The 26337-nt window shown below is 43.5% G+C and overlaps 1 protein-coding gene across 1 annotated transcript in view; it reads left to right on the forward strand.

The window, feature by feature from the left end:
* Positions 1-26337, forward strand: part of LOC109888460 (switch-associated protein 70-like) — a 42198-nt gene that overhangs the window by 4236 nt on the left and 11625 nt on the right. The window contains exons 5-7 of the mRNA XM_020479654.2: positions 261-407; positions 2346-2454; positions 2653-2834. Coding sequence (XP_020335243.2) covers positions 261-407; positions 2346-2454; positions 2653-2834 — 438 coding nt within the window. The remainder of the gene's footprint in view (positions 1-260; positions 408-2345; positions 2455-2652; positions 2835-26337) is intronic.

Genomic DNA, 26337 nt, shown 5'->3' on the forward strand with positions numbered 1-26337 from the left:
GTTCGCCTGCGGTACCCTCTCTCTCTACACTTTATGCATCCCAAATGGGACCATATTCCCTGTATAGTGCAATACTTTTAACCAGAACTCATAGGGCTCTGTTCAAAAGTACTTCCCTAAATAGGGAATAGGGTGCCATTTAGGACACAATGACTGTCTACTCTACACTGACCTCTGGCAGACCTCTGCTGGTGGTAACAATGATATAGATAAGATATTACAATCTTTATTGTGACAGATTCATGTATTTTTTCCTGAAGGGCTACATGATGAAAAAAGGCCACAAAAGGAAAAATTGGACAGAGCGCTGGTTTGTGCTCGGACCAAACTCTATGTCATACTATGTGAGTGAGGACCTCACTGATAAGAAGGGGGACATTTTGCTGGACCGCAACTGTTGTGTGGAGGTAAGAACAGTGTATTATTCCATTGGTCACTCTTAATTGCTATCATTTAACTACTAAATAAATTGTGTGGAGCGTTGGAATGCATGCTAGCTCACTTTTGTTAACCAGCTTCCTTTGGCATTGTTAACCCATAGCCTACAATTTCCGCGGCCCCACGTAAATGTAATTAAAATGATAAAACAATCCTCATCAAAATCTATCTGTTTAAGTTAAAGATATCTGGGCTGCGTCTCAATCCACTGCATCCACCAATATCGCTCTTCCGCATCTATGTTGAAAGGTGGCAGGGCTAGAGCGGTGTTTGTCAGACCATGAGACATGCCGAAAAAACAGTGTTTTCACAAAAACGTCTGTAGCGTCCGCATTCCACTGATTTCAAAACTCGGTCCTCCAGAAAGTGGAGAGCAACACCTTTGCAGTTCGTTCGACTACATTATATTTTTTCAAAAAAGCCACGTTAGAAATGATTACCTACACATACAGTGGGGCAAAAAAGTATTTAGTCAGCCACCAATTGTGCATGTTCTCCCACTTAAAAAGATGAGAGGCCTGTAATTTTCATCATATGTACACTTCAACTATGACAGACAAAATGAGAAAAAATATCCAGAAAATCACATTGTAGGATTTTTTATGAATTTATTTGCACGGGGCCATTGCCCAGCAATGGCCCCAAAACATCACTGCTCTAGAGGAGATCTGCATGATCTGCATGATCTGCAAAACCTTGTGAAGACTTACAGAAAATGTTTGACCTCTGTCATTGCCAACAAAGGGTATATAACAAAGTATTGAGATACACTTTTGTTATTGACCAAATACTTATTTTCCACCATAATTTGCAAACAAATTCATAAAAAATCCTACAATGTGATTTTCTGGATTTTTTTTCTCATTTTGTTTGTCATGGTTGAAGTGTACCTAAGATGAAAATTACAGGCCTCTCTAATCTTTTTAAGTGGGTGAACTTGCACAATTGGTGGCTGACTAAATACTTTTTTGCCCCACTGTACTGACCAGCTCATGTTATAGACAGAATCGTGCTACATGGCAGACCAATCCGAACTCATCTCTCAGCATGTCCAGCCCATCCATTATCTCAGGCAATCATGGCTAGCAGGAACGTTTCTGTCTTTTTCTGTCGCTAAACCAACTAGGCACGTAATTAAACAATTTTATTAGTATTTACAGATGGCATACAAGTTTGTTAATTGTTATTATTATTTTTTTTTTAACCTAATTTTCTCCCCAATATTGTGGTATCCAATTGGTAGTTACAGTCTTGTCTCATCTCTGCAACTCCCTTACGGACTCGGGAGAGTCGAAGGTCGAGAGCCGTGCGTCCTCCGAAACACAACCCAACCAAGCCGCACTGCTTCTTGACACAATGCCCACTTAACCTGGAAGCTAGCCGCACCAATGTTTCGAAGGAAACGCCGTACCCCTGGCGACCGTGTCAGCATGCACTGCGCCCGGCCCGCCACAGGAGTTGCTAGAGCGCAATTGGACAATGATACCCCCGCCGGCCAAACCTTCCCCGAACCTGTATGATGCTGGGCCAATTGTGTGCCGCAGCACGGGTCTCCCGGTCGCAGCCGGCTGCGACAGAGCCTAGACTCAAACCCAGAATCTCTAGTGGCACAGTGAGCACTGCGATGCAGTGCCTTAGACCACTGCGCCACTCGGGAGGCCCACAAGTTTGTTATTAAGGCACATGAAAGTTCACATGTTCCAGAAGGCATTTCTGCCAAAAAACACATTTGGATTTTTTTTTAAAATTTACGTTCAAATGGCTCACCTGTGAGGTAGTGACATGCAACATACGCCTAGTCTCCTGAAATGATTCACAAATTCAATGTTTCATCAAACTCTAGAGGGTTAATGGGATCGACAGAAGGAAATGTGCAGTGAGTGTGTGACGTCTTGTTCTCTCTGCAGTCTCTACCAGACAAGGAGGGGAAGAAATGCCTATTTATAGTGAAGTGCAGCGACAAAAGCTTTGAGATCAGTGCATCGGATAAGAAGAGGAAACAAGAATGGATTCAAGGTAAAGTGACCAATCCCTCCCACCATCTTAACAGATTCTGTAAACAGCACAGCTTTTATCTCACCACATTAGGGTTTATTTTTAAATCTCACATCGCTCTGTCCCAGCTGTGTGTTTATCAGGGTGTGGGGGCACTGCAGTAGATAAAGCAGCCAGCCTTTCTTTATCTGACCCTCCTCTTCTCACTTCCCCTCCCAGCCATCCAAACATGCATCCAGCTGCTGAGGTTGGGCCTGCCCTCTCCGCACCGTGAGGCCAGGCTGCGGCGCAGGGAGCTCAGGCAGAAACAGCAGGCCGAGCAGGGGGAGCTGGAGGAGAGGATGAGGCTGCTGCAGATAGCCAATGAAAACAAGCATAGACAACTGGAGTCCATGAGGAAGGTACTGTCTGTCTCTCTCTCTCTCTCTCTCTCTCTCTCTCTCTCTCTCTCTTTTCTCTCTCTCTCTCTCCCTCCTCTCTCTGTCAATTCAATTCAAAGGGATTTATTGCCATGGGAAACATATGTTTACATTGCCAAAGCAAGTGAAATAGATAATAAATAAAAGTTAAATAAAAAATCTGAAATTAACAGTAAAATAATAGATACATTTTCAATGTTGGCTATGGACAGTGTTATAACAATGTGCAAATAGTTGAAGTACAAAAGGGAAAGTAAATAAACATAAATGCGGGTTGTATTTACAGTGGTTTTTGTGCTTCCCTGGTTGTCATTTTCTTGTGACAACAGGACACAAATAATGCTGATGTGATGGCACACTGTGGTATTTCACCTAATATATATGGGAGTTGATCAAAATGTCATTTGTTTTTGAATTCTTTGTGGGTCTGTGTAATCTGAGGGAAATATGTGTCTCTAATATGGTCATACATTTGGCTAGAGGTTAGAAAGTGCAGCTTTTGTGGCCAATGTGCACATAGCCTGTCTTCTCTCGAGAGCCAGGTCTGCCTACGGTGGCCTCTCAATAGCAAGGCTATGCTCACTGAGTCGGAAGTCAAAGCGTTCCTTAATTTTGGTTCAGTCACAGTGGTCAGGTATTCTGCCACTGTGTACTGTCAGTTTAGGGCCAAATAGCACTCAAGTTTGCTTTGTTTTTTGTTTAGTTCTTTTCAGTGTGTCATGTAATTATATTTTTGTTTTCTCTGGTTGTGTTTCTGTCCTGGGGCTCTGTGGGGTCTGTTGGTGTTTGTGAACAGAACCCTAGGACCAGCTTGCTGAGGGGACTAGGGATGGGAATTTGACCTTCTTTGACTGTTCGAGTACTCCTGATTCTTTTTGGAGTACTCAAAACAAAATAAGCTATTTATAGAACAAGGGTGGCACTGGAAAAAATATGTGCGTATTTATCCACCGTATATGCCAACAGTGAGCAACAATGCCTAATTTATCAGAATGTTACAGATAACGAATCCTAATTGCTAAATTGCCTCATATATTCAGTCAATAAAAAAACAAGTGCCATTTAAGATTCATTTATTGACACTGTAATAACAACTGGTTATATTATATCATCGAAGACAATCTTCAAAAAGGTAGGGCTGTGCAATGGCATATCCTTGTTTTGTTAATTTAGCAGACAAGATGCTCTTATTTCCTGAACCCTTTTTTACACTCGGCACCTATTTTATAGTAAAAAAACATGATGTAATGTAACAGAATAAAATAGTGCGAAGTGATTCGCATCTCATATCTGGAACAGTGATCATTTGAAATGCCTAACCTTAAATGAAGACCAATGGGCCTCCCAAGTGGCGCAGTGGTTTGAAGCACTGCATCGCAGAAATTTGTGGTTTGCAGGTTTGTGTCGCAGCCGGCCGCGACCGAGAGACCCATGAGGCGTGTCGTTTCTGATTCAAAGGAGAGAGACTTTTAGATTCCTTAAAAACAAATGAACTCGATTATTAATTATTGCAATAATTGAGTTGGTCAATGACCACCCTTAAGTTACACGCTACCTAAACCGCGTTGCAAAATAAATGTACACATACATTTTATTCAATTTTTGCACCCACACTGCTCGCGTGCGCCAACGAGCGTCTGCTTTGCCAAGCGCTAAAATAGAATTTGCTTCTATTTGTGATGCCGAACGCAATGCAAGTTCTGCTCATTGGCTTTTAGAAGCATATACCCACGTGCCATCTCCTCATTGATTATACCCATGTGGGTGATTGAAAGATGAACTGAGGTCGGTCGGTTGTGATAATTCACCTTATTATGAAAGTTAGATGCCAATCGCCATATAAAGTCCAAAGAAGAAAAAGCCTGGAAGGAGGAGAGATGACTAGAAACGATTCGGTTGACCATTTTATGAGTGGATTAATTGTCGGAGTAGAGGACCTTGTGCATTTCAGGTAAAGTAACAACTCAACGTTTATATCCCAGGACAAATTAGCTAGCAATGACAAGCTAGCTAGCTTAATTTCCATAATTGTTTCATGCTTTTCGACCTGTCCCCAAATTAATATAATTGGTTCAGAGTTTGTTTTGATATTTCAACCTCCATGTCGTGATTGCGTTTGGTGTGGGGGGAACAAAATCAATTTGTGCACGATGGCACAGGCTGACGCACGAGCGTGTCTGGTTTGGGTATGGTTTTAAGTGATCGCTGAGAGCCCAACAAACAGATTTGGGTTGTAGCTCTTTATAGCAAAGTACATCCTCCTGAATTTTCATGACAAACAACAGATGTGTAGAATTATACAAAGGTACATTGTGCTATCAAGCAACAGACAGCAAAATGTACATTGCGCCAGGTTTCTGTCTCTAGGTCATTTACTACTTTTTTATATGTCACACCCTGATCTGTTTCACCTGTCTTTGTGATTTTCTCCACCCCCCTCCAGGTGTCGCCCATCTTCCCCATTATCCCCTGTGTATTTATACCCGTGTTCTCTGTTTGTCTGTTGCCAGTTCGTCTTGTTTGTCAAGCCAACCAGCGTTTTTGTCAGCTTCTCAGATCAAATCAAATGTATTTATATAGCCCTTCGTACATCAGCTGATATCTCAAAGTGCTGTACAGAAACCCAGCCTAAAACCCCAAACAGCAAGCAATGCAGGTGTAGAAGCACGGTGGCTAGGAAAAACTCACTAGAAAGGCCAAAACTTAGGAAGAAACGTAGAGAGGAACCAGGCTATGTGGGGTGGCCAGTCCTCTTCTGGCTGTGCCGGGTGGAGATTATAACAGAACATGGCCAAGATGTTCAAATGTTCATAAGTGACCAGCATGGTCCAATAATAATAAGGCAGAACAGTTGAAACTGGAGCAGCAGCACGGCCAGGTGGACTGGGGACAGTAAGGAGTCATCATGTCAGGTAGTCCTGAGGCATGGTCCTAGGGCTCAGGTCCTCCGAGAGAGAGAAAGAAAGAGAGAATTAGAGAGAGCACACTTAAATACACACAGGACACTGAATAGGACAGGAGAAGTACTCCAGATATAACAAACGGACCCTAGCCCCCCTACACATAAACTACTGCAGCATAAATACTGGAAGCTGAGACAGGAGGGGTCAGGAGACACTGTGGCCCCATCCGAGGACACCCCCGGACAGGGCCAAACAGGAAGGATATAACCCCAGCCCCCACACCACTAGAGGGATATCTTCAACCACCAACTTACCATCCCGAGGCCGAGCATAGCCCACAAAGATCTCCGCCACGGCACAACCCAAGGGGGGGGCGCCAACCCAGACAGGAAGATCACATCAGTGACTCAACCCATTCAAGTGACGCACCCCTCCTAGGGACGGTATGAAAGAGCCCCAGTAAGCCAGTGACTCATCCCCTGTAATAGGGTTAGAGGCAGAGAATCCCAGTGGAAAGAGGGGAACCGGCCAGGCAGAGACAGCAAGGGCGGTTCGTTGCTCCAGAGCCTTTCCGTTCACCTTCCCACTCCTGGGCCAGACTACACTCAATCATACGACCCACTGAAGAGATGAGTCTTCAGTAAAGACTTAAAGGTTGAGACCGAGCTTGCGTCTCTTACATGGGTAGGCAGACCATTCCATAAAAATGGAACTCTATAGGAGAAAGCCCTGCCTCCAGCTGTTTGCTTAGCGATTCTAGGGACAATTAGGAGGCCTGCGTCTTGTGACCGTAGCGTACGTGTAGGTATGTACGGCAGGACCAAATCAGAGAGATAGGTAGGAGCAAGCCCATGTAATGCTTTGTAGGTTAGCAGTAAATCCTTGAAATCAGCCCTTGCCTTGACAGGAAGCCAGTGTAGGGAGGCTAGCACTGGAGTAATATGATCATTTTTTGGGGTTCTAGTCAGGATTCTAGCAGCCGTATTTAGCACTAACTGAAGTTTATTTAGTGCTTTATCCAGGTAGCCGGAAAGTAGAGCATTGCAGTAGTCTAACCTAGAAGTGACAAAAGCATGGATGAATTGTTCTGCATCATTTTTGGACAGAAAATTTCTGATTTTTGCAATGTTACGTAGATGGAAAAAAGCTGCCCTTGAAATGGTCTTGATATGTTCTTCAAAAGAGAGATCAGGGTCCAGAGTAATGCCGAGGTCCTTCACAGTTTTATTTGAGACGACTGTCCAACCATTAAGATTAATTGTCAGATTCAACAGAAGATCTCTTTGTTTCTTGGGACCTAGAACAAGCATCTCTGTTTTGTCCGAGTTTAAAAGTAGAAAGTTTGCAGCCATCCACTTCCTTATGTCTGAAACACATGCTTCTAGCGAGGGCAATTTTGGGGCTTCACCATGTTTCATTGAAATGTACAGCTGTGTGTCATCCGCATAGCAGTGAAAGTTAACATTATGTTTTCGAATGACATTCCCAAGAGGTAAAATATATAGTGAAAACAATAGTGGTCCTAAAATGGAACCTTGAGGAACACCGATATTTACAGTTGATTTGTCAGAGGACAAACCATTCACAGAGACAAACTGATATCTTTCCGACAGATAAGATCTAAACCAGGCCAGAACTTGTCCGTGTAGACCAATTTGGGTTTCCAATCTCTCCAAAAGAATGTGGTGATCGATGGTATCAAAAGCAGCACTAAGGTCTAGGAGCACGAGGACAGATGCAGAGCCTCGGTCTGATGCCATTAAAAGGTCATTTACCACCTTCACAAGTGCAGTCTCAGTGCTATGATGGGGTCTAAAACCAGACTGAAGCATTTCTTATACATTGTTTGTCTTCAGGAAGTCAGTGAGTTGCTGCGCAACAGCCTTTTCTAACATTTTTGAGAGGAATGGAAGATTCGATATAGGCCGATAGTTTTTTTATATTTTCTGGGTCAAGGTTTGGCTTTTTCAAGAGAGGCTTTATTACTGCCACTTTTAGTGAGTTTGGTACACATCCGGTGGATAGAGAGCCGTTTATTATGTTCAACATAGAAGGGCCAAGCACAGGAAGCAGCTCTTTCAGTAGTTTAGTTGGAATAGGGTCCAGTATGCAGCTTGAAGGTTTAGAGGCCATGATTATTTTCATCATTGTGTCAAGAGATATAGTACTAAAACACTTGAGCATCTCTCTTGATCCTAGGTCCTGGCAGAGTTGTGCAGACTCAGGACAACTGAGCTTTGAAGGAATACGCAGATTTAAAGAGGAGTCCGTAATTTGCTTTCTAATAATCAGGATCTTTTCCTCAAAGAAGTTCTTGAATTTATCACTGCTGAAGTGAAAGCCATCCTCTCTTGGGGAATGCTGCTTTTTAGTTAGCTTTGCGACAGTATCAAAAAGAATTTCGGATTGTTCTTATTTTCCTCAATTAAGTTAGAAAAATAGGCTGATCGAGCAGCAGTAAGGGCTCTTCGGTACTGCACGGTACTGTCTTTCCAAGCTAGTCAGAAGACTTCCAGTTTGGTGTGGCGCCATTTCCGTTCCAATTTTCTGGAAGCTTGCTTCAGAGCTCGGGTATTTTCTGTGTACCAGGGAGCTAGTTTCTTATGAGAAATGTTTTTCGTTTTTAGGGGTGCAACTGCATCTAGGGTATTGCGCAAGGTTAAATTGAGTTCCTCAGTTAGGTGGTTAACCTCTAGCGTCGAGCAATCCCGTATCCGGGAGCGTAATCATAGCCTCAAGCTCATTACCATAACGCAACGTTTCCTATTCATGAAAATCGCAAATGAGATGAAATAAATATATTCAAACACAAGCTTAGCCTTTTGTTAACAACACTGTCATCTCAGATTTTCAAAATATGCTTTTCAACCAAAGCTACACAAGCATTTGTGTAAGAGTATTGATAGCCTAGCATAGCATTAAGCCTAGCATTCAGCAGGCAACATTTTCACAAAAACAAAAGCATTAAAATAAAATAAATTACCTTTGAAGAACTTCGGATGTTTTCAATGACGAGACTCTTAGTTAGATAGCAAAAAAAAAAGATTATTTGTGTAGACGAAATAGCTCCGTTTTGTTCATCACGTTTGGCTAAGAAAAATACCGAAAATGCAGTCACTTACAACGCAAACTTTTTTCCAAATTTGCTCCATAATATCGACAGAAACATGGCAAACGTTGTTTAGAATCAATCCTCAAGGTGTTTTTCACATATCTGTTCGATAATCTATCAGTGGTGGCAGTTGGCTTCTCATCAGAAGCAAACGGAAAAATACTGCAGCTGGAGATTACGCAATAATTGCGACGGAGGACACCAAGCGACCACCTGGTAGATGTAGTCTCTTATGGTCAATCTTCCAATGATATGCCTACAAATACATCACAATGCTGCAGACACCTTGGGGAAAACGTAAGCTGACTCCTAGCTCCTTCACAGCCATATAAGGAGTCATTGGCATGAGGCGATTTAAAAAAATGTGGCACTTCCTGATTGGATTTTTATCTGGGTTTTTTCTGTAACAACCGTGTCTGTGGCACTCACAGACAATATCTTTGCAGTTTTGGAAACGTCAGAGTGTTTTCTTTCCAAAGCTGTCAATTATATGCATAGTCGAGCATCTTTTCGTGACAAAATATCTTGTTTAAACAGGAACGTTTTTCATCCAAAAATTAAAATAGCGCCCCCTATATCCAAGAAGTTGACTGATTTTTGTCCTCTGGCGTGCTTGGGTAGACAGAGGGAATCTGGAAGGACATCAAGGAATCTTTGTGTTGTCTGTGAATTTATAGCACGACTTTTGATGTTCCTTGGTTGGGGTTTGAGCAGATTATTTGTTGCAATTGCAAACGTAATAAAATGGTGGTCCGATAGTCCAGGATTATGAGGAAAAACATTAAGATCCACAACATTTATTCCATGGGACAAAACTAGGTCCAGAGTATGGCTGTGACAGTGACTGGGTCCAGAGACATGTTGGACTAAACCCACTGAGTCGATGATGGCTCCGAAAGCCTTTTGGAGTGGGTCTGTGGACTTTTCCATGTGAATATTAAAGTCACCAAAGATTAGAATATTATCTGCTATGACTACAAGGTCCGATAGGAATTCAGGGAACTCAATGAGGAACGTTGTATATGGCACAGGAGGCTATAAAAAGTGATTGAGTATGCTGCATAGATTTCATGACTAGAAGCTAAAAAGACGAAAACGTCATTTGTTTTTTGTAAATTGAAATTTGCTATCGTAAATGTTAGCAACACCTCCGCCTTTGCAGGATGCACGGGGGATATGGTCACTAGTGTAGCCAGGAGGTGATGCCTCATTTAACACAATAAATTCATCAGGCTTAAGCCATGTTTCAGTCAGGCCAATCACATCAAGATTATGATCAGTGATTAGTTCATGGACTATAATTGCCTTTGAAGTAAGGGATCTAACATTAAGTAGCCCTATTTTGAGATGTGAGGTATCATGAACTCTTTCAATAATGACAGGAATGGAGGAGGTCTTTATCCTAGTGAGATTGCTAAGGCGAACACCGCCATGTTTAGTTTTGCCCAACCTAGGTCGAGGCACAGACACGGTCTCAATGGGGATAGCTGAGCTGACTACACTGACTGTGCTAGTAGCAGACTCCACTATGCTGGCAGGCTGGCTAACAGCCTGCTGCCTGGCCTGCACCCTATTTCATTGTGGAGCTAGAGGAGTTAGAGCCCTATCTATGTTGGTAGATAAGATGAGAGCACCCCTCCAGCTAGGATGGAGTCCGTCACTCCTCAGCAGGTCAGGCTTGGTCCTGTTTGTGGGTGAGTCCCAGAAAGAGGGCCAATTATCAACAAATTCTATCTTTTGGGAAGGGCAGAAAACAGTTTTCAACCAGCGATTGAGTTGTGAGACTGCTGTAGAGCTCATCACTCCCCCTAACTGGGAGGGGGCCAGAGACAATTACTCGATGCCGACACATCTTTCTAGCTCCTGCTTTTCCTCAGTCTCTTTTCTCGTCCTCCTGGTTTTTGACCCTTGCCTGTTCTGACCCTGTACCCACCCACCTACTCTGCCTGACCCTGCCTGCCATTCTGTACCTTTGCCCCTGTTGCTATAATAAACATTGTTACTTTGATACGGTCTGCATCTGGGTCTTACCTTGATACCTGATTCCACGAGTTGTCTGGGAGGCCGCTTACCACGGTAGTAACCCTATGCTCCGCAGCGACTCATCGGTCACTCCACCTTCTCGGGAGCCCCACTTATCTCCTCCGGAATGCTTCAATGGAGAGCCGAGCACCTGTCGGGCGTTCCTAGCTCAGTGTGCCCTCGTCTTTGAGCTTCAGCCCTCCTCCTTCCCCTTGGATCGCTCCAAGATAGCATACCTCATCACGCTGATGTCTGGGAGGGCTCTCATCTTGGCTACTGCAGAAACCAGGCTCACCGGTAAGAACAAGTACTCTGGTGGGCCATATGGAGAAATGTTCCTGCTTCCCCTGCTCGCACCCCTTTTCATGCCATTCTGCTGTAGGGAGACCAGTCCAAATTTCACAGGTTCTCATTGACTCTGGGGCCGACAATAGTTTTTTGAACGCTACCCTGGCGTCTGAGCTGAACATCCCCCCCCCTCAGCCCCTCTCCATTCCCATGGATGGTAGAGCGCTGGACGGGCGCTCTATAGGCCGAGTCACCCACAACACCACTCCCATCAACCTACGGATATTGGGGAACCACAGCGAGGCAATCCAGTTTCTGCTCATCAAGTCCCCTCTGATTCCCGTGGTATTGGGATTCTCTTAGCTCCAATGACACAATCCCCTCTTAAACTGGTCTACTGGTGCCATCATGGGCTGGAGCCCGTTCTGCCATGCCCATTGCCTGAAGTCAGCACAATCTGCCCTGGGACGTCTTTCTGGGGGCTTGGATGGTGCCCCGGATCTCTCCGCTATTCCCACGGAGTACCAGTACCTCCAGGAGGTGTTCAGGAAGGCCCAGTCCACGACGCTTCCGCTCTTCCATTCTTCTTCATGGAGAGGACTCAATGACATTACAGTTAAGAACCGTTACCCGCTACCATCCATCTCCTCTGCCTTCGAGCCATTACAGGGGGCCACTGTGTTTTCCAAGCTGAATTTACGGAAAGCATATCACCTGGTGCGGATACGAGAGGGGGACGATTGGAAGACCGCCATCAACACAGCCAGTGGCCACTACGAGTATCTGGACATGCCCTTTGGCCTCAGCAATGCCCCTGCTGTGTTCCAGGCTCTGGAGAATGATGTCCTCCGTGACATGTTGAACCGGTTCGTCTTCGTCTACATTGATGACATCCTCGTCTTCTCCCACTCCCCTCAAGAACACATGCTCCATGTCCAGCAGGTCCTTCAACGCCTTCTGGAGAATCAGCTGTTTGTGAAGGCAGAGAAGTGCGAGTTCCCTCGTTTCACCATCCCCTTTCTGGGTTACATCATCTCTGCTGGGAGTGTCCAGATGGATCCCGGGAAGGTGAGTTCAGTGATGGATTGGCCTCAGTCTACGTCCAGGGTGCAGATGCAACTTTTTCTATCGCTGCTTTATCCGGGGTTACAGCACCCTGGCTTCCCCCCTGTCAGCACTCACCTCACCCCAAGGCTCCATTTACGTGGTCTCCAACTGCTGACCGGGCGTTCCAGGACCTCAAACATCGCTTCACCACAGCTCCCATCCTGGTTCAGCCTGTAGATGATGGCTTTGTTATGAAAGGTTTTGTAATCGCTTCCTTTTAGGTGGTCCTAGAATTTAACGACTCTATTCTGGATCTTGATAATTAGCAGGTATTGTCCTAATTCTGCTCTGCATGCATTATTTAGTGTTTGAATTTGTACGTTTGGTGTTTGTCCCATTTTGTGAATTATTGGTTGGTGAGCGGACCCAAGACCTCACAACTATAAAGCACAATGGGTTCTATAACTGATTCAAGAATTTTTCACCAGATCCTAATTGGGATATTTAATTTTATGTTCCTTTTAATGGAGTAAAGGCCCTTCTTGCCTTGGCTCTCAGATCATTCACAGCTTTGTGGAAGTTATTTAACACCATAGTACCCTCCAAGCTCGTCATCAAGCTCGAGACCCTGGGTCTCGACCCCGCCCTGTGCAACTGGGTACTGGACTTCCTGACGGGCCGCCCCCAGGTGGTGAGGGTAGGCAACAACATCTCCACCCCGCTGATCCTCAACACTGGGGCCCCACAAGGGTGCGTTCTGAGCCCTCTCCTGTACTCCCTGTTCACCCACGACTGCGTGGCCACGCACACCTCCAACTCAATCATCAAGTTTGCGGACTACACAACAGTGGTAGGCTTGATTACCAACAACGACGAGACGGCCTACAGGGAGGAGGTGAGGGCCCTCGGAGTGTGGTGTCAGGAAAATAACCTCACACTCAACGTCAACAAAACTAAGGAGATGATTGTGGACTTCAGGAAACAGCAGAGGGAACACCCCCCTATCCACATCGATGGAACAGTAGTGGAGAGGGTAGCAAGTTTTAAGTTCCTCGGCATACACATCACAGACAAACTGAATTGGTCCACCCACACAGACAGCATTGTGAAGAAGGCGCAGCAGCGCCTCTTCAACCTCAGGAGGCTGAAGAAATTCGGCTTGTCACCAAAAGCACTCACAAATTTCTACAGATGCACAATCGAGAGCATCCTGGCGGGCTGTATCACCGCCTGGTACGGCAACTGCTCCGCCCACAACCGTAAGGCTCTCCAGAGGGTAGTGAGGTCTGCACAACGCATCACCGGGGGCAAACTACCTGCCCTCCAGGACACCAACACCACCCGATGTTACAGGAAGGCCATAAAGATCATCAAGGACAACAACCACCCGATCCACTGCCTGTTCACCCCGCTATCATCCAGAAGGCGAGGTCAGTACAGGTGCATCAAAGCTGGGACCGAGAGACTGAAAAACAGCTTCTATCTCAAGGCCATCAGACTGTTAAACAGCCACCACTAACATTGAGTGGCTGCTGCAACACACTGACTCAACTCCAGCCACTTTAATAATGGGAATTGATGGGAAATTATGTAAAATATATCACTAGCCACTTTAAACAATTCTACCTAATATAATGTTTACATACCCTACATTATTCATCTCATATGTATACGTATATACTGTACTCTATATCATCTACTGCATCTTTATGTAATACATGTATCACTAGCCACTTTAACTATGCCACTTTGTTTACATACTCATCTCATATGTATATACTGTACTCGATACCATCTACTGTATCTTGCCTATGCCGCTCTGTACCATCACTCATTCATATATCTTTATGTACATATTCTTTATCCCCTTACACTTGTGTCTATAAGACAGTAGTTTTGGAATTGTTAGTTAGATTACTTGTTGGTTATTACTGCATTGTCAGAAATAGAAGCACAAGCATTTCGCTACACTCACATTAACATCTGCTAACCATGTGTATGTGACAAATAACATTTGATTTGATTTGAATTATACTACCAGTTGTCGGCTGACCTCAGTAAACATGATCCATGATGTCATTTTACAGGTAGCCTACTCCTGAAGGTACAAAATATATTATAATGAGCATGTTACAGTATTTGTAAAATGCTTCACTGTTTCTGAAGTCTGTGGTGAAAGCACTTGATGGAAAAGTCCAGTGGCTGTGTGAAGGAGGTGTGACTGTTAAAGACAATAGGCTGATTATATGGTAGAATTCTGTCTCTACTCTTTACTGCATTCAGTTATAATGGACAGAATGAAAGGTCAGAGCACACCCACCCTCCCTTTCCTGAGTCAAGGAAAACCTCTCTCTCTTTCTCTCTCTCTCTTTCTCTTTCTCTCTTTCTTTCTCTCTCCTTCTTTCTTTCTCTCTCTTTCTTTCTTTCTTTTTCTTTCTCTCTTTCGTTCTCTCTCTCTCTCTTTCTCTCTTTTGTTCTCTTTCTCTCTCTCTCTTTCTTTCTTTCTTTTTCTTTCTTTCTCTCTTTCTTTCTCTCTTTCTTTCTCTTTCTTTCTTTCTCTCTTTCTTTCTCTTTCTTTCTCTCTTTCTCTTTCTCTCTTTCGTTCTCTCTCTCTTTCTCTCTTTCGTTCTCTTTCTCTCTTTCTCTCTTTCTTTCTTTTTCTTTCTCTCTTTCTTTCTCTCTTTCTTTCTTTTTCTTTCTCTCTTTCTTTCTCTCTCTTTCTTTTTCTTTCTCTCTTTCTTTCTTTCTCTCTTTCTTTCTCTTTCTCTTTCTTTATATCTTTCTCTCTCTTTCTCTTTCTTTATATCTTTCTCTCTCTCTTTTTCTCTCTTTCTCTCTTTCTTTCTTTCTCTCTTTCTCTCTTTCTTTCTTTTTCTTTCTTTCTCTCTTTCTTTCTCTCTTTCTCTCTTTCTTTCTCTTTCTTTCTCTTTTTCTTTCTCTCGTTCTTTCTCTCTTTCTCTCTCTTTCTCTTTCTTTCTCTCTTTCGTTCTCTCTTTCGTTCTCTCTCTTTCTCTCTCTCTTTCTCTCTTTCGTTCTCTTTCTCTCTCTCTCTCTTTCTTTCTTTCTCTTTCTTTCTTTCTTTCTTTCTTTCTTTCTTTCTTTTTCTTTCTCTCTTTCTTTCTTTTTCTTTCTCTCTATCTTTCTCTCTTTCTTTCTCTTTCTTTCTCTTTCTTTCTCTCTCTCTCTTTCTTTCTTTCTTTCTCTTTCTTTCTCTTTCTCTCTCTCTCTCTTTCTTTCTCTCTTTCTCTCTTTCTCTTCTTTCTCTTTCATTCCTTCTTACTTTATTCCCCCCCCACTTGATTTCTCCCATACCCTTTTATTATACATTTATGTATACAAATATACATTTTAGGTTTACAGTTAAGTTTTGATGAACAATTTATTTAGTGAAGGTTTATTTGTTATTTGTCACATGGCTCAGATGCTCTCATAGTATTGCCTGGGGGAGGGGGTCCTGGGGTTATGCGGGGCTGTGGTTTCTGTTATTCCCAGAGAAGTTTCAGTTCCTCATTAATGAACACCATACCGTGTCTCATGCTTAATTTTGACCCATGTTTAACTAGTGTAACACTTGTAGAGAACTTACCTTAATTCCCAAATGCAGTGAATCAAGCATATTATGTTAGAAATGTTTATGAATTTCAGAAACAGATCATTGTCCCCCACGATGAAATCGGGGAGGGGAATGTGGATCTGTCTACATCCGTTAGTACGTTTGTATGTTCATACTTTAGTCAGATGCGATATCTCAGACAGCATTGGCCCGGTTTTGACAACTTGAGTGAACGATGCGTCTTGCTATAGAGATCCGGCATTTACAAAAGTACACTGATTGGCCAGATGGTGGCTCTATAACAACAGATTGAAAATGCTAATTTTGGAAGGTCACGCCCCTCACCCCGTTTGACCTAAAGTCATAAAATTCGCTACATAGGTCCCTTTCCTCACAAGGATTGTCTGCCATTATGAATTTTGTGAAAACACTTAAAATATTACTCTTCTGGTGACATATCACCGATCTGCACGAAACTTGATATGTGGCGTCTATGGACAAAGGTCTCTCAAGCAATATTTTCCAGACTAGTACCTAAAACAATATGGCCTCTATTGACCAATAAACATTCATCCATATATTTATATGTACAGTTGAAGTCGGAAGTTTACATGCACCTTAGCCAAATACATTTAAACTCAGTTTTTCACAATTCCTGACATTTAATCCTAGTAAAAATGTCCTGTCCTAGGTCAGTTAGGATCACCACTTTATTTTAAGAATGTGAAATGTCAAAATAATAGTAGAGAGAATGATTTGTTTCAGCTTTTATTTCTTTCATCACATTCCCAGTGGGTCAGAAGTTTACATACACATACAGACACAGGATTGTGTCGAGGCACAGATCTGGGGAAGTGTACCGAAACATTTCTGCAGCATTGAAAGTCCCCAAGAACACAGTGGCCATCGTTCTTAAATGGAAGAAGTTTGGAACCACCAAGACTATTCCTAGAGCTGGCCGCCCGGCCAAACATATGACCAAGAACCCGATGGTAACACTGATAGAGCTCTAGAATTCCTCTGTGGAGATGGGAGAAACTTCCAGAAGGTCAACCATTTCTGCAACTCTCCAACTATCAGGCCTTTATGGTAGAGTGGCCAGACAGAAGCCACTCCTCAGTAAAAGGCACCTAAAGACTCTCAGACCATGAGAAACCATATTCTCTGGTCTGTTGAAACCAAGATTGAACTCTTTGGCCTGAATGCCAAGTGTCACGTCTGGAGGAAACCTGGCACCATCCCTACGATGAAGCATGGTGATGGCGGCATCATGCTGTGGGGATGTTTTTCAGCAGCAGTGACTGGGAGACTAGTCTGGATCGAGGCAAAGATGAACAGAGCAAAGTACAGAGAGATCCTTGATGAAAACCTGCTCCAGAGCGCTCAGGACCTCAGTCTGGGGTAAAGGTTCACCCTCCAACAGGACAATGACCTGAAGCACACAGCCAAGACAACGCAGGAGTGGCTTCGGGACCATTCTCTGAATGTCCTTGAGTGGCGCAGCTAGATCCCGGCCTTCAAACTGATTGAACATCTCTGGAGAGACCTGAAAATATCTGTGCAGCAATGCTCCCCATCCAGCCTGACAGAGCTTTAGAGGATCTACAGAGAAGAATGGGAGAAACTCCCCAAATACAGGTGTGCCAAGCTTGTAGCGTCAAACCCAATAAGACCCAAAGCTGTAATTTCTGCCAAAGGTGCTTCAACAAAGTGCTGAGTAAAGGGTCTGAATACTTATGTAAATGTGATATTTCAGGGGGTTTTTGTATATAAATTAGCAAAAATGTATAAAAACCTGTTTTTGCGTTGTCATTATGGGGTGTAGATTAATGAGGGAAAAAATTATTTAATCCATTTTAGAATAATTTTCCGAAGGCACTGTATGCTCTCTTGGGTAAATAAATTAAACTAGCTCTGCTAGGCTAATATTTTTGAGTGTGAACTGTATTACTGTACTGTATTATACTGGATTTTATGGACTGGATTTACACACATCGTTCAAACCATAATAAAGCAGGGAGGGAACATACAATTCTGGTGTAGCACACAAAGTTACCAATATAGGCTAGCAAATTTGATGAACATTTTGAAATATAATAGGGCCTATTTGTATAATTTGTAGGCTGATATATATATATAGGCCTACCTTTCATAATATTTCCCCTAATGTTATTAGCCTACCTCCTCTTTCTCTCTCTATTGTTGCTTCATTTCTTCCTCTCTTTCAATAGTTAAATAAAGTACATTTCATAGTCCTTATCTTCATCATTCTAATGTCATCCTTGAATAATATAGGACTAGAATTAGATGCACACGGCTTTCACTTCTCTTCATGAAGATTGAATGGTTATGGCTCTGAATAAGTAACTGCTATTGCCTAACTGGGTTCTATTGGCTGCTGTATTTAACATTCAGCAAACAAGTGCTTGCATCCCTCTTCCAATAGTCTATTGGTATAAGAAATGCAAAAAGAATGTGTGTCCAGCAAGCTATTCTAGTCTAGCTTTTCTTGCATGGGACTCTAAGAGTTCTGGAGTGTTATGTTAGAATCTTATTATGCATAACCATTGATAATTAGCTAAATATAAAGCTACTACTGCAGGGTAGCCTAGTGGTTAGAGCGTTGGACTAGTAACTGGAAGGTTGCAAGTTCAAACCCCCGAGCTGACATGGTACAAATCTGTCGTTCTGCCCCTGAACAGGCAGGTAACCCACTGTTCCTAGGCCGTCATTGAAATAAGAATTTGTCCTTAACTGACTTGCCTAGTTAAATAAAGGTAAAATACACATTTAATTTATTACCTGAAAGAGGTAGGCTAGGACATCTATATGTAAGGCTATATATCCATTTAGAACAGAATGATCTATTTTGGATGCAATTTGAATGGAGTTGATGGAGAGAGTGCTCGCGCATGCACTGATTTACAGCAACGAATTTCGAGTGATACGTTGTTTTATCACTGCAGCTGCAATTAAATTAAAATAAATCTTTACAATAAAAAAAATATGTGACCCTCGAAAGCCAGATGGATATGGGTAAATTAGATGCGCATTCTGTATTTATATTACTGTAGCATAGGCTATGCTGCAGCAAATATAGGCCTACCTGTCACAAGAAAAAGAAGTTACCATGATGAAATAATAGGTCTACATGCATTGTGAACTGCGTTCTATACTGAGATGGGCTGTCTGCCCCCACCCTGAGCGTTGATGATTCATCATGCAGAGGCTGTAGAGAAGACAGATTTAGACATCACATATCATTTAACAGTTCCATTTCACGCCATGCTGTTCATGTAAATAATTTATTATAATTTAATGTTTTTTCGCAGTTATTTATCCTTGGAAAAGGGAGAGGGTGGTAAACCCATGTAAATCTCGGTAACCGGTTTCCCGCCATTCAACCCTATATATACAAATATATGCAAAAAATTAGGATGAAAATTGTTATTGTTATCTGAGAAGAGGGGGGAAAAGCACTTATGCAAACGTAGCTGGCTCAGGGACACCTGTGAAAGAGCTGATGCCTGTATTCCGGTGCTGGTCTGCTGGTTATTTAGATCTGTCTCAGACTCCCCACTTCCCCCTTTGCACCAGCATCTGGAGGCCCAGATTTTCTTCTTATGCATCATTCTTTTTTACTCAAGTTCTCAACTCAAATCCTGTGTAGCTCAGTTTTTAGAGCATTGCGCTTGCAACACCAGGGGTGAGGGTTTGATTCCCAAGGGGGTGGGGGAGTATGAAAATATATGTAAGCATCTGCTAAATGACTAAAATGTCAAACAAAATCAGATCAACTACCACTGTTGAATTGTTTAAATATTGTTTTGTTGCTGTATTGTCACAATTCTAAAGGATAAACATATGATAAAGGGGTCCGATAAGTCTAATGAGTGTAGCTTGTCCCACTGAAAAACAGTTTTTCTCCTTTAAACTAAACTTAAAGGCAAGTTCCTTTTAAAGGTAAGTTCCTTTTCAAAGTAACCTTTAGTTGAGCGTGTAAAGGCTGAATTAATACTGTCACGTTGAGTCAAAGCGAATGTACTTTTTTAATTACTCTGCCATTTTTAAAGCCATGTCCACCCCGTCCTAAATAAGTCTATATAACACACTGTTGTTGTTAGAATCTTATTATCACAAACATAATTTGTGTTATAAGCCATTTTAAGAGGACATTCCCCCCTGCCCCTCATTCACCGCCAGTCATTCACTGGCAGTCAGCCTGCGAGGCAGATGATAGCCCCTCGAAACTACACCTAAACTATATATTCTATAAATTATACATTTAAATTTATAAAATATAAATGTAAATTCTATACATTTATTCTGCAGCATGACCACGACCCCAAACATACAGCAAAAGTCATTAAGAACTATCTCAGCGTAAAGAAGAACAAGGAGTCCTTCCTGGAAGGGATGGAATGGCCCCCACAGAGCCCTGATCTCAACACCATCAAGTCTGTCTGGGATTACAAGAAGAGAGAGAAGCACCTAAATCCAGAGAGGCTGCCTAAATCCACAGAAGTGTGGTTAGTTCTCCAAGATGTTTGGCCCAACCTACCAGCAGAGTTCCTTCAAAAACTGTGTGCAAGTGTACTTAGAAGAATTGATGCTGTTTTGAAGGCAAAGGGTGTTCACACCAAATATTGATTTGATGTAGATTTTTCTTCTGTTCACTCACTTTGCATTTTGTTAATTGATAAATATATAATATATTAACATGTCTATTTTTGAAAGCATTTTTACTTGACAGCATTTTTTCACATTTGCCTAAAACTGTACATTATTTTTTCGAACCTTTATATAACTAGGCAAGTCAGTTAAGAACAAATTCTTATTTCCAATGACAGCCTACCCAAGCCAAACCCGGGCCAATTGGGCGCCGCCCTATGGGATTCCCAATCACGGCCAGATGTTATACAGCCTGGATTTGAACCAGGGACTGTAGTGACACCTTTTGCACTGAGATGCAGTGCCTTAGACTGCTGCGCCACTCAGGGGCAGTATGGCAGGGCTGAAAAGTGCTGAAAAGTGACCGGTAGCAGGAATATATAAATAATTATGGTAATATACTAATGGTAATATAGTCATGTAAACAGGAGTAATAATGACCAGTAGCAGAATAAATGGATAAATACTTATGGTAATGGAAATCAATGAACAGCAGCGTAGTGGTAGTAATCAAATTCAAATCAAATCAAATGTATTTATATAGCCCTTCGTACATCAGCTGATATCTCAAAGTGCTGTACAGAAACCCAGCCTAAAACCCCAAACAGCAAGCAATGCAGGTGGAGAAGCACGGTGGCTAGGAAAAACTCCCTAGAAAGGCCAATACCTAGGAAGAAACCTAGAGAGGAACCAGGCTATGTGGGGTGGCCAGTCCTCTTCTGGCTGTGCCGGGTGGAGATTATAACAGAACATGGTCAAGATGTTCAATGTTCATAAATGACCAGCATGGTCGAATAATAATAAGGCAGAACAGTTGAAACTAGAGCAGCAGCACAGTCAGGTGGAAGTTGAAACTGGAGCAGCAGCATGGCCAGGTAGACTGGGGACAGCAAGGAGTCATCATGTCAGGTAGTCCTGGGGCATGGTCCTAGGGCTCAGGTCAGTTGAAACTGGAACAGCAGCATGGCCAGGTGGACTGGGGACAGCAAGGAGTCATCATGTCAGGTAGTCCTGGGGCATGGTCCTAGGGCTCAGGTCCTCCGAGAGAGAGAAAGAAAGAGGGAAGGAGAGAATTAGAGAACGCACACTTAGATTCACACAGGACACCGAATAGGACAGGAGAAGTACTCCAGATATAACAAACTGACCCCAGCCCCCCGACACATAAACTACTGCAGCATAAATACTGGAGGCTGAGACAGGAGGGGTCAGGAGACACTGTGGCCCCATCCGAGGACACTCCCGGACAGGGCCAAACAGGAAGGATATAACCCCACCCACTTTGCCAAAGCACAGCCCCCACACCACTAGAGGGATATCTTCAACCACCAACTTACCATCCTGAGACAAGGCTGAGTATAGCCCACAAAGATCTCCGCCACGGCACAACCCAAGGGGGGGGGGGCGCCAACCCAGACAGGATGACCACAACAGTGAATCAACCCACTCAGGTGACGCACCCCCTCCAGGGACGGCATGAGAGAGCCCCAGCAAGCCAGTGACTCAGCCCCTGTAATAGGGTTAGAGGCAGAGAATCCCAGTGGAAAGAGGGGAACCGGCCAGGCAGAGACAGCAAGGGCGGTTCGTTGCTCCAGAGCCTTTCCGTTCACCTTCCCACTCCTGGGCCAGACTACACTCAATCATATGACCCACTGAAGAGATGAGTCTTCAGTAAAGACTTAAAGGTTGAGACCGAGTTTGCGTCTCTGACATGGGTAGGCAGACCGTTCCATAAAAATGGAGCTCTATAGGAGAAAGCCCTGCCTCCAGCTGTTTGCTTAGAAATTCTAGGGACAATTAGGAGGCCTGCGTCTTGTGACCGTAGCGTACGTATAGGTATGTACGGCAGGACCAAATCAGAGAGATAGGTAGGAGCAAGCCCATGTAATGCTTTGTAGGTTAGCAGTAAAACCTTGAAATCAGCCCTTGCTTTGACAGGAAGCCAGTGTAGAGAGGCTAGCACTGGAGTAATATGATCAAATTTTTTGGTTCTAGTCAGGATTCTAGCAGCCGTATTTAGCACTAACTGAAGTTTATTTAGTGCTTTATCCGGGTAGCCGGAAAATAGAGCATTGCAGTAGTCTAACCTAGAAGTGACAAAAGCATGGATTAATTTTTCAGCATCATTTTTGGACAGAAAGTTTCTGATTTTTGCAATGTTACGTAGATGGAAAAAAGCTGTCCTCGAAATGGTCTTGATATGTTCTTCAAAAGAGAGATCAGGGTCCAGAGTAACGCCGAGGTCCTTCACAGTTTTATTTGAGACGACTGTACAACCATTAAGATTAATTGTCAGATTCAACAGAAGATCTCTTTGTTTCTTGGGACCTAGAACAAGCATCTCTGTTTTGTCCGAGTTTAATAGTAGAAAGTTTGCAGCCATCCACTTCCTTATGTCTGAAACACATGCTTCTAGCGAGGGCAATTTTGGGGCTTCACCATGTTTCATTGAAATGTACAGCTGTGTGTTTTCTCCAAGGTGGCATAGCAGTTCAGACGTCTTTTGTCCTCGTCTTGTCGTGTCCTGTATATATATATATTTACAACTTTTTCACATACATTTTATTTTTATTTTCCATCAACTCATCTTCAAAACACTCTCCTGCAACCCGCCTCACCAATGTATATTTATAAAAAAGTATTATTTACCTCAGATCTGTAATCCTCCAAGAAGCTAGCCAGAAACTCCAAGAAGCTAGCCTGAAACTAGCCAGAAGCTAATCCAGAAGCTAGTTCAGAAGCTAGTTAGCTCCTTTACTGGCAAATCGTTAATATTCAGCTAACCACGGTTTGTGGTCATCAGCTATCCTTTAGCTCGAAAATCTATCGCCAGTTCTGTACGGCGCAGCGCGGCTCGGAACGGAACATACCGGACCAATTTTTCTCTCCATGTCCCTGGACATTCATACCCGGATCTCACAGCTAGCTAGCTGCTATCCGTGTGACCATCGGCCTTCATCAATTATTCCGGAGCTAGCAAGCTCCGTCAATCACTCCTGAGTTCCATCAATCACACCTGGGCTGCAGTCACCTATCCGGACCCGTTTTACTGCCTTCGCGGAGCCCCACCGGGCCTTCACAACTGGACTGCCGACGTTATCTACCCGAAGGAGTTATTCGGCCGGCTCCTCCGTCGCGACGTTACCTGAACGCCCATCTGCGGCCTGCTAACCGTTAGCTGTCTTACCGGCTGCTATCTGAATAGACAATCGGACAATTTTTTTATTATTTTTTTTTTTAAATTATTTTTTAAATTATTATTATTATCTTTTCTTCTTGGGCCTCTATAACTATATCTATTGTTTTTATTTTTGTTGTTGTTGTGTGATTTGGATTAATCCCCTCTACCACACGGAACCCCACTAATCTACTGACGGAACGTAAGGGGTGGCTAACAGACCTCCATCCTATGCTAGCTTGCTACCGATGCCCTGGCTAGCTGTCTAAATCACCAACCAACCTCTCCACTCACCGGACCCTTTTGATCACTCGACTAAGCATGCCTATCCTTAATGTCAATATGTCTTGTCCATTTCTGTTCTGGTTAGTGTTTATTGGCTTATTTCACTGTAGAGCCTCTAGTCCTGCTCACTATACCTTATCCAACCTATTAGTTCCACCACCCACACATGCAATGACATCTCCTGGTTTCAACGATGTTTCTAGAGACAATATCTCTCTCTTCATCACTCAATACCTAGGTTTACCTCCACTGTATTCACATCCTACCATACATTTGTCTGTACATTATACCTTGATGCTATTTTATCGCCCCCAGAAACCTCCTTTTACTCTATGTTCCAGACGTTCTAGACGACCAATTCTCATAGCTTTTAGCCGTACCCTTATTCTACTCCTCCTATGTTCCTCTGGCGATGTAGAGGTGAATCCAGGCCCTGCAGTGCCTAGCTCCACTCCTATTCCCCAGGCGCTCTCTTTTGACGACTTCTGTAACCGTAATAGCCTTGGTTTCATGCATGTTAACATTAGAAGCCTCCTCCCTAAGTTTGTTCTATTCACTGCTTTAGCACACTCTGCCAACCCGGATGTTCTAGCTGTGTCTGAATCCTGGCTTAGGAAGACCACCAAAAATTCTGAAGTTTTAATTCCAAACTACAACATTTTCAGACAAGATAGAACTGCCAAAGGGGGCGGTGTTGCAATCTACTGCAAAGATAGCCTGCAGAGTTCTGTCCTACTATCCAGGTCTGTACCCAAACAATTTGAACTTCTACTTTTAAAAATCCACCTCTCTAAAAACAAGTCTCTCACCGTTGCCGCCTGCTATAGACCACCCTCTGCCCCCAGCTGTGCTCTGGACACCATATGTGAACTGATTGCCCCCCATCTATCTTCAGAGTTCGTGCTGCTAGGCGACCTAAACTGGAACATGCTTAACACCCCAGCCATCCTACAATCTAAACTTGATGCCCTCAATCTCACACAAATAATCAATGAACCTACCAGGTACCTCCCCAAAACCTTAAACACGGGCACCCTCATAGATATCATCCTAACCAACTTCCCCTCTAAATACACCTCTGCTGTCTTCAACCAAGATCTCAGCGATCACTGCCTCATTGCCTGCATCCGTAATGGGTCAGCGGTCAAACGACCTCCACTCATCACTGTAAAACGCTCCCTGAAACACTTCTGCGAGCAGGCCTTTCTAATCGACCTGGCCGGGGTATCCTGGAAGGATGTTGATCTCATCCCGTCAGTAGAGGATGCCTGGTTATTTTTTTAAAATGCCTTCCTAACCATCTTAAATAAACATGCCCCATTCAAGAAATTTAGAACCAGGAACAGATATAGCCCTTGGTTCTCCCCAGACCTGACTGCCCTTAACCAACACAAAAACATCCTATGGCGTTCTGCATTAGCATCGAACAGCCCCCGTGATATGCAGCTGTTCAGGGAAGCTAGAAATCATTATACACAGGCAGTTAGAAAAGCCAAGGCTAGCTTTTTCAAGCAGAAATTTGCTTCCTGCAACACTAACTCAAAAAAGTTCTGGGACACTGTAAAGTCCATGGAGAATAAGAACACCTCCTCCCAGCTGCCCACTGCACTGAAGATAGGAAACACTGTCACCACTGATAAATCCACCATAATTGAGAATTTCAATAAGCATTTTTCTACGGCTGGCCATGCTTTCCACCTGGCTACTCCTACCCCGGACAACAGCACTGCACCCCCAACAGCAACTCGCCCAAGCCTTCCCCATTTCTCCTTCTCCCAAATCCATTCAGCTGATGTTCTGAAAGAGCTGCAAAATCTGGACCCCTACAAATCAGCCGGGCTAGACAATCTGGACCCTTTCTTTCTAAAATTATCTGCCGAAATTGTTGCCACCCCTATTACTAGCCTGTTCAACCTCTCTTTCGTGTCGTCTGAGATTCCCAAAGATTGGAAAGCAGCTGCGGTCATCCCCCTCTTCAAAGGGGGGGACACTCTTGACCCAAACTGCTACAGACCTATATCTATCCTACCGTGCCTTTCTAAGGTCTTCGAAAGCCAAGTCAACAAACAGATTACCGACCATTTCGAATCTCACCATACCTTCTCTGCTATGCAATCTGGTTTCAGAGCTGGTCATGGGTGCACCTCAGCCACGCTCAAGGTCCTAAACGATATCTTAACCGCCATCGATAAGAAACATTACTGTGCAGCCGTATTCATTGATCTGGCCAAGGCTTTCGACTCTGTCAATCACCATATCCTCATCGGCAGACTCGACAGCCTTGGTTTCTCAAATGATTGCCTCGCCTGGTTCACCAACTACTTCTCTGATAGAGTTCAGTGTGTCAAGTCGGAGGGTCTGCTGTCCGGACCTCTGGCAGTCTCTATGGGGGTGCCACAGGGTTCAATTCTTGGACCGACTCTCTT

The sequence above is a fragment of the Oncorhynchus kisutch genome, linkage group LG3 (genome assembly GCF_002021735.2).
Source record: "Oncorhynchus kisutch isolate 150728-3 linkage group LG3, Okis_V2, whole genome shotgun sequence".
In the NCBI taxonomy this organism is placed as follows: domain Eukaryota; kingdom Metazoa; phylum Chordata; class Actinopteri; order Salmoniformes; family Salmonidae; genus Oncorhynchus; species Oncorhynchus kisutch.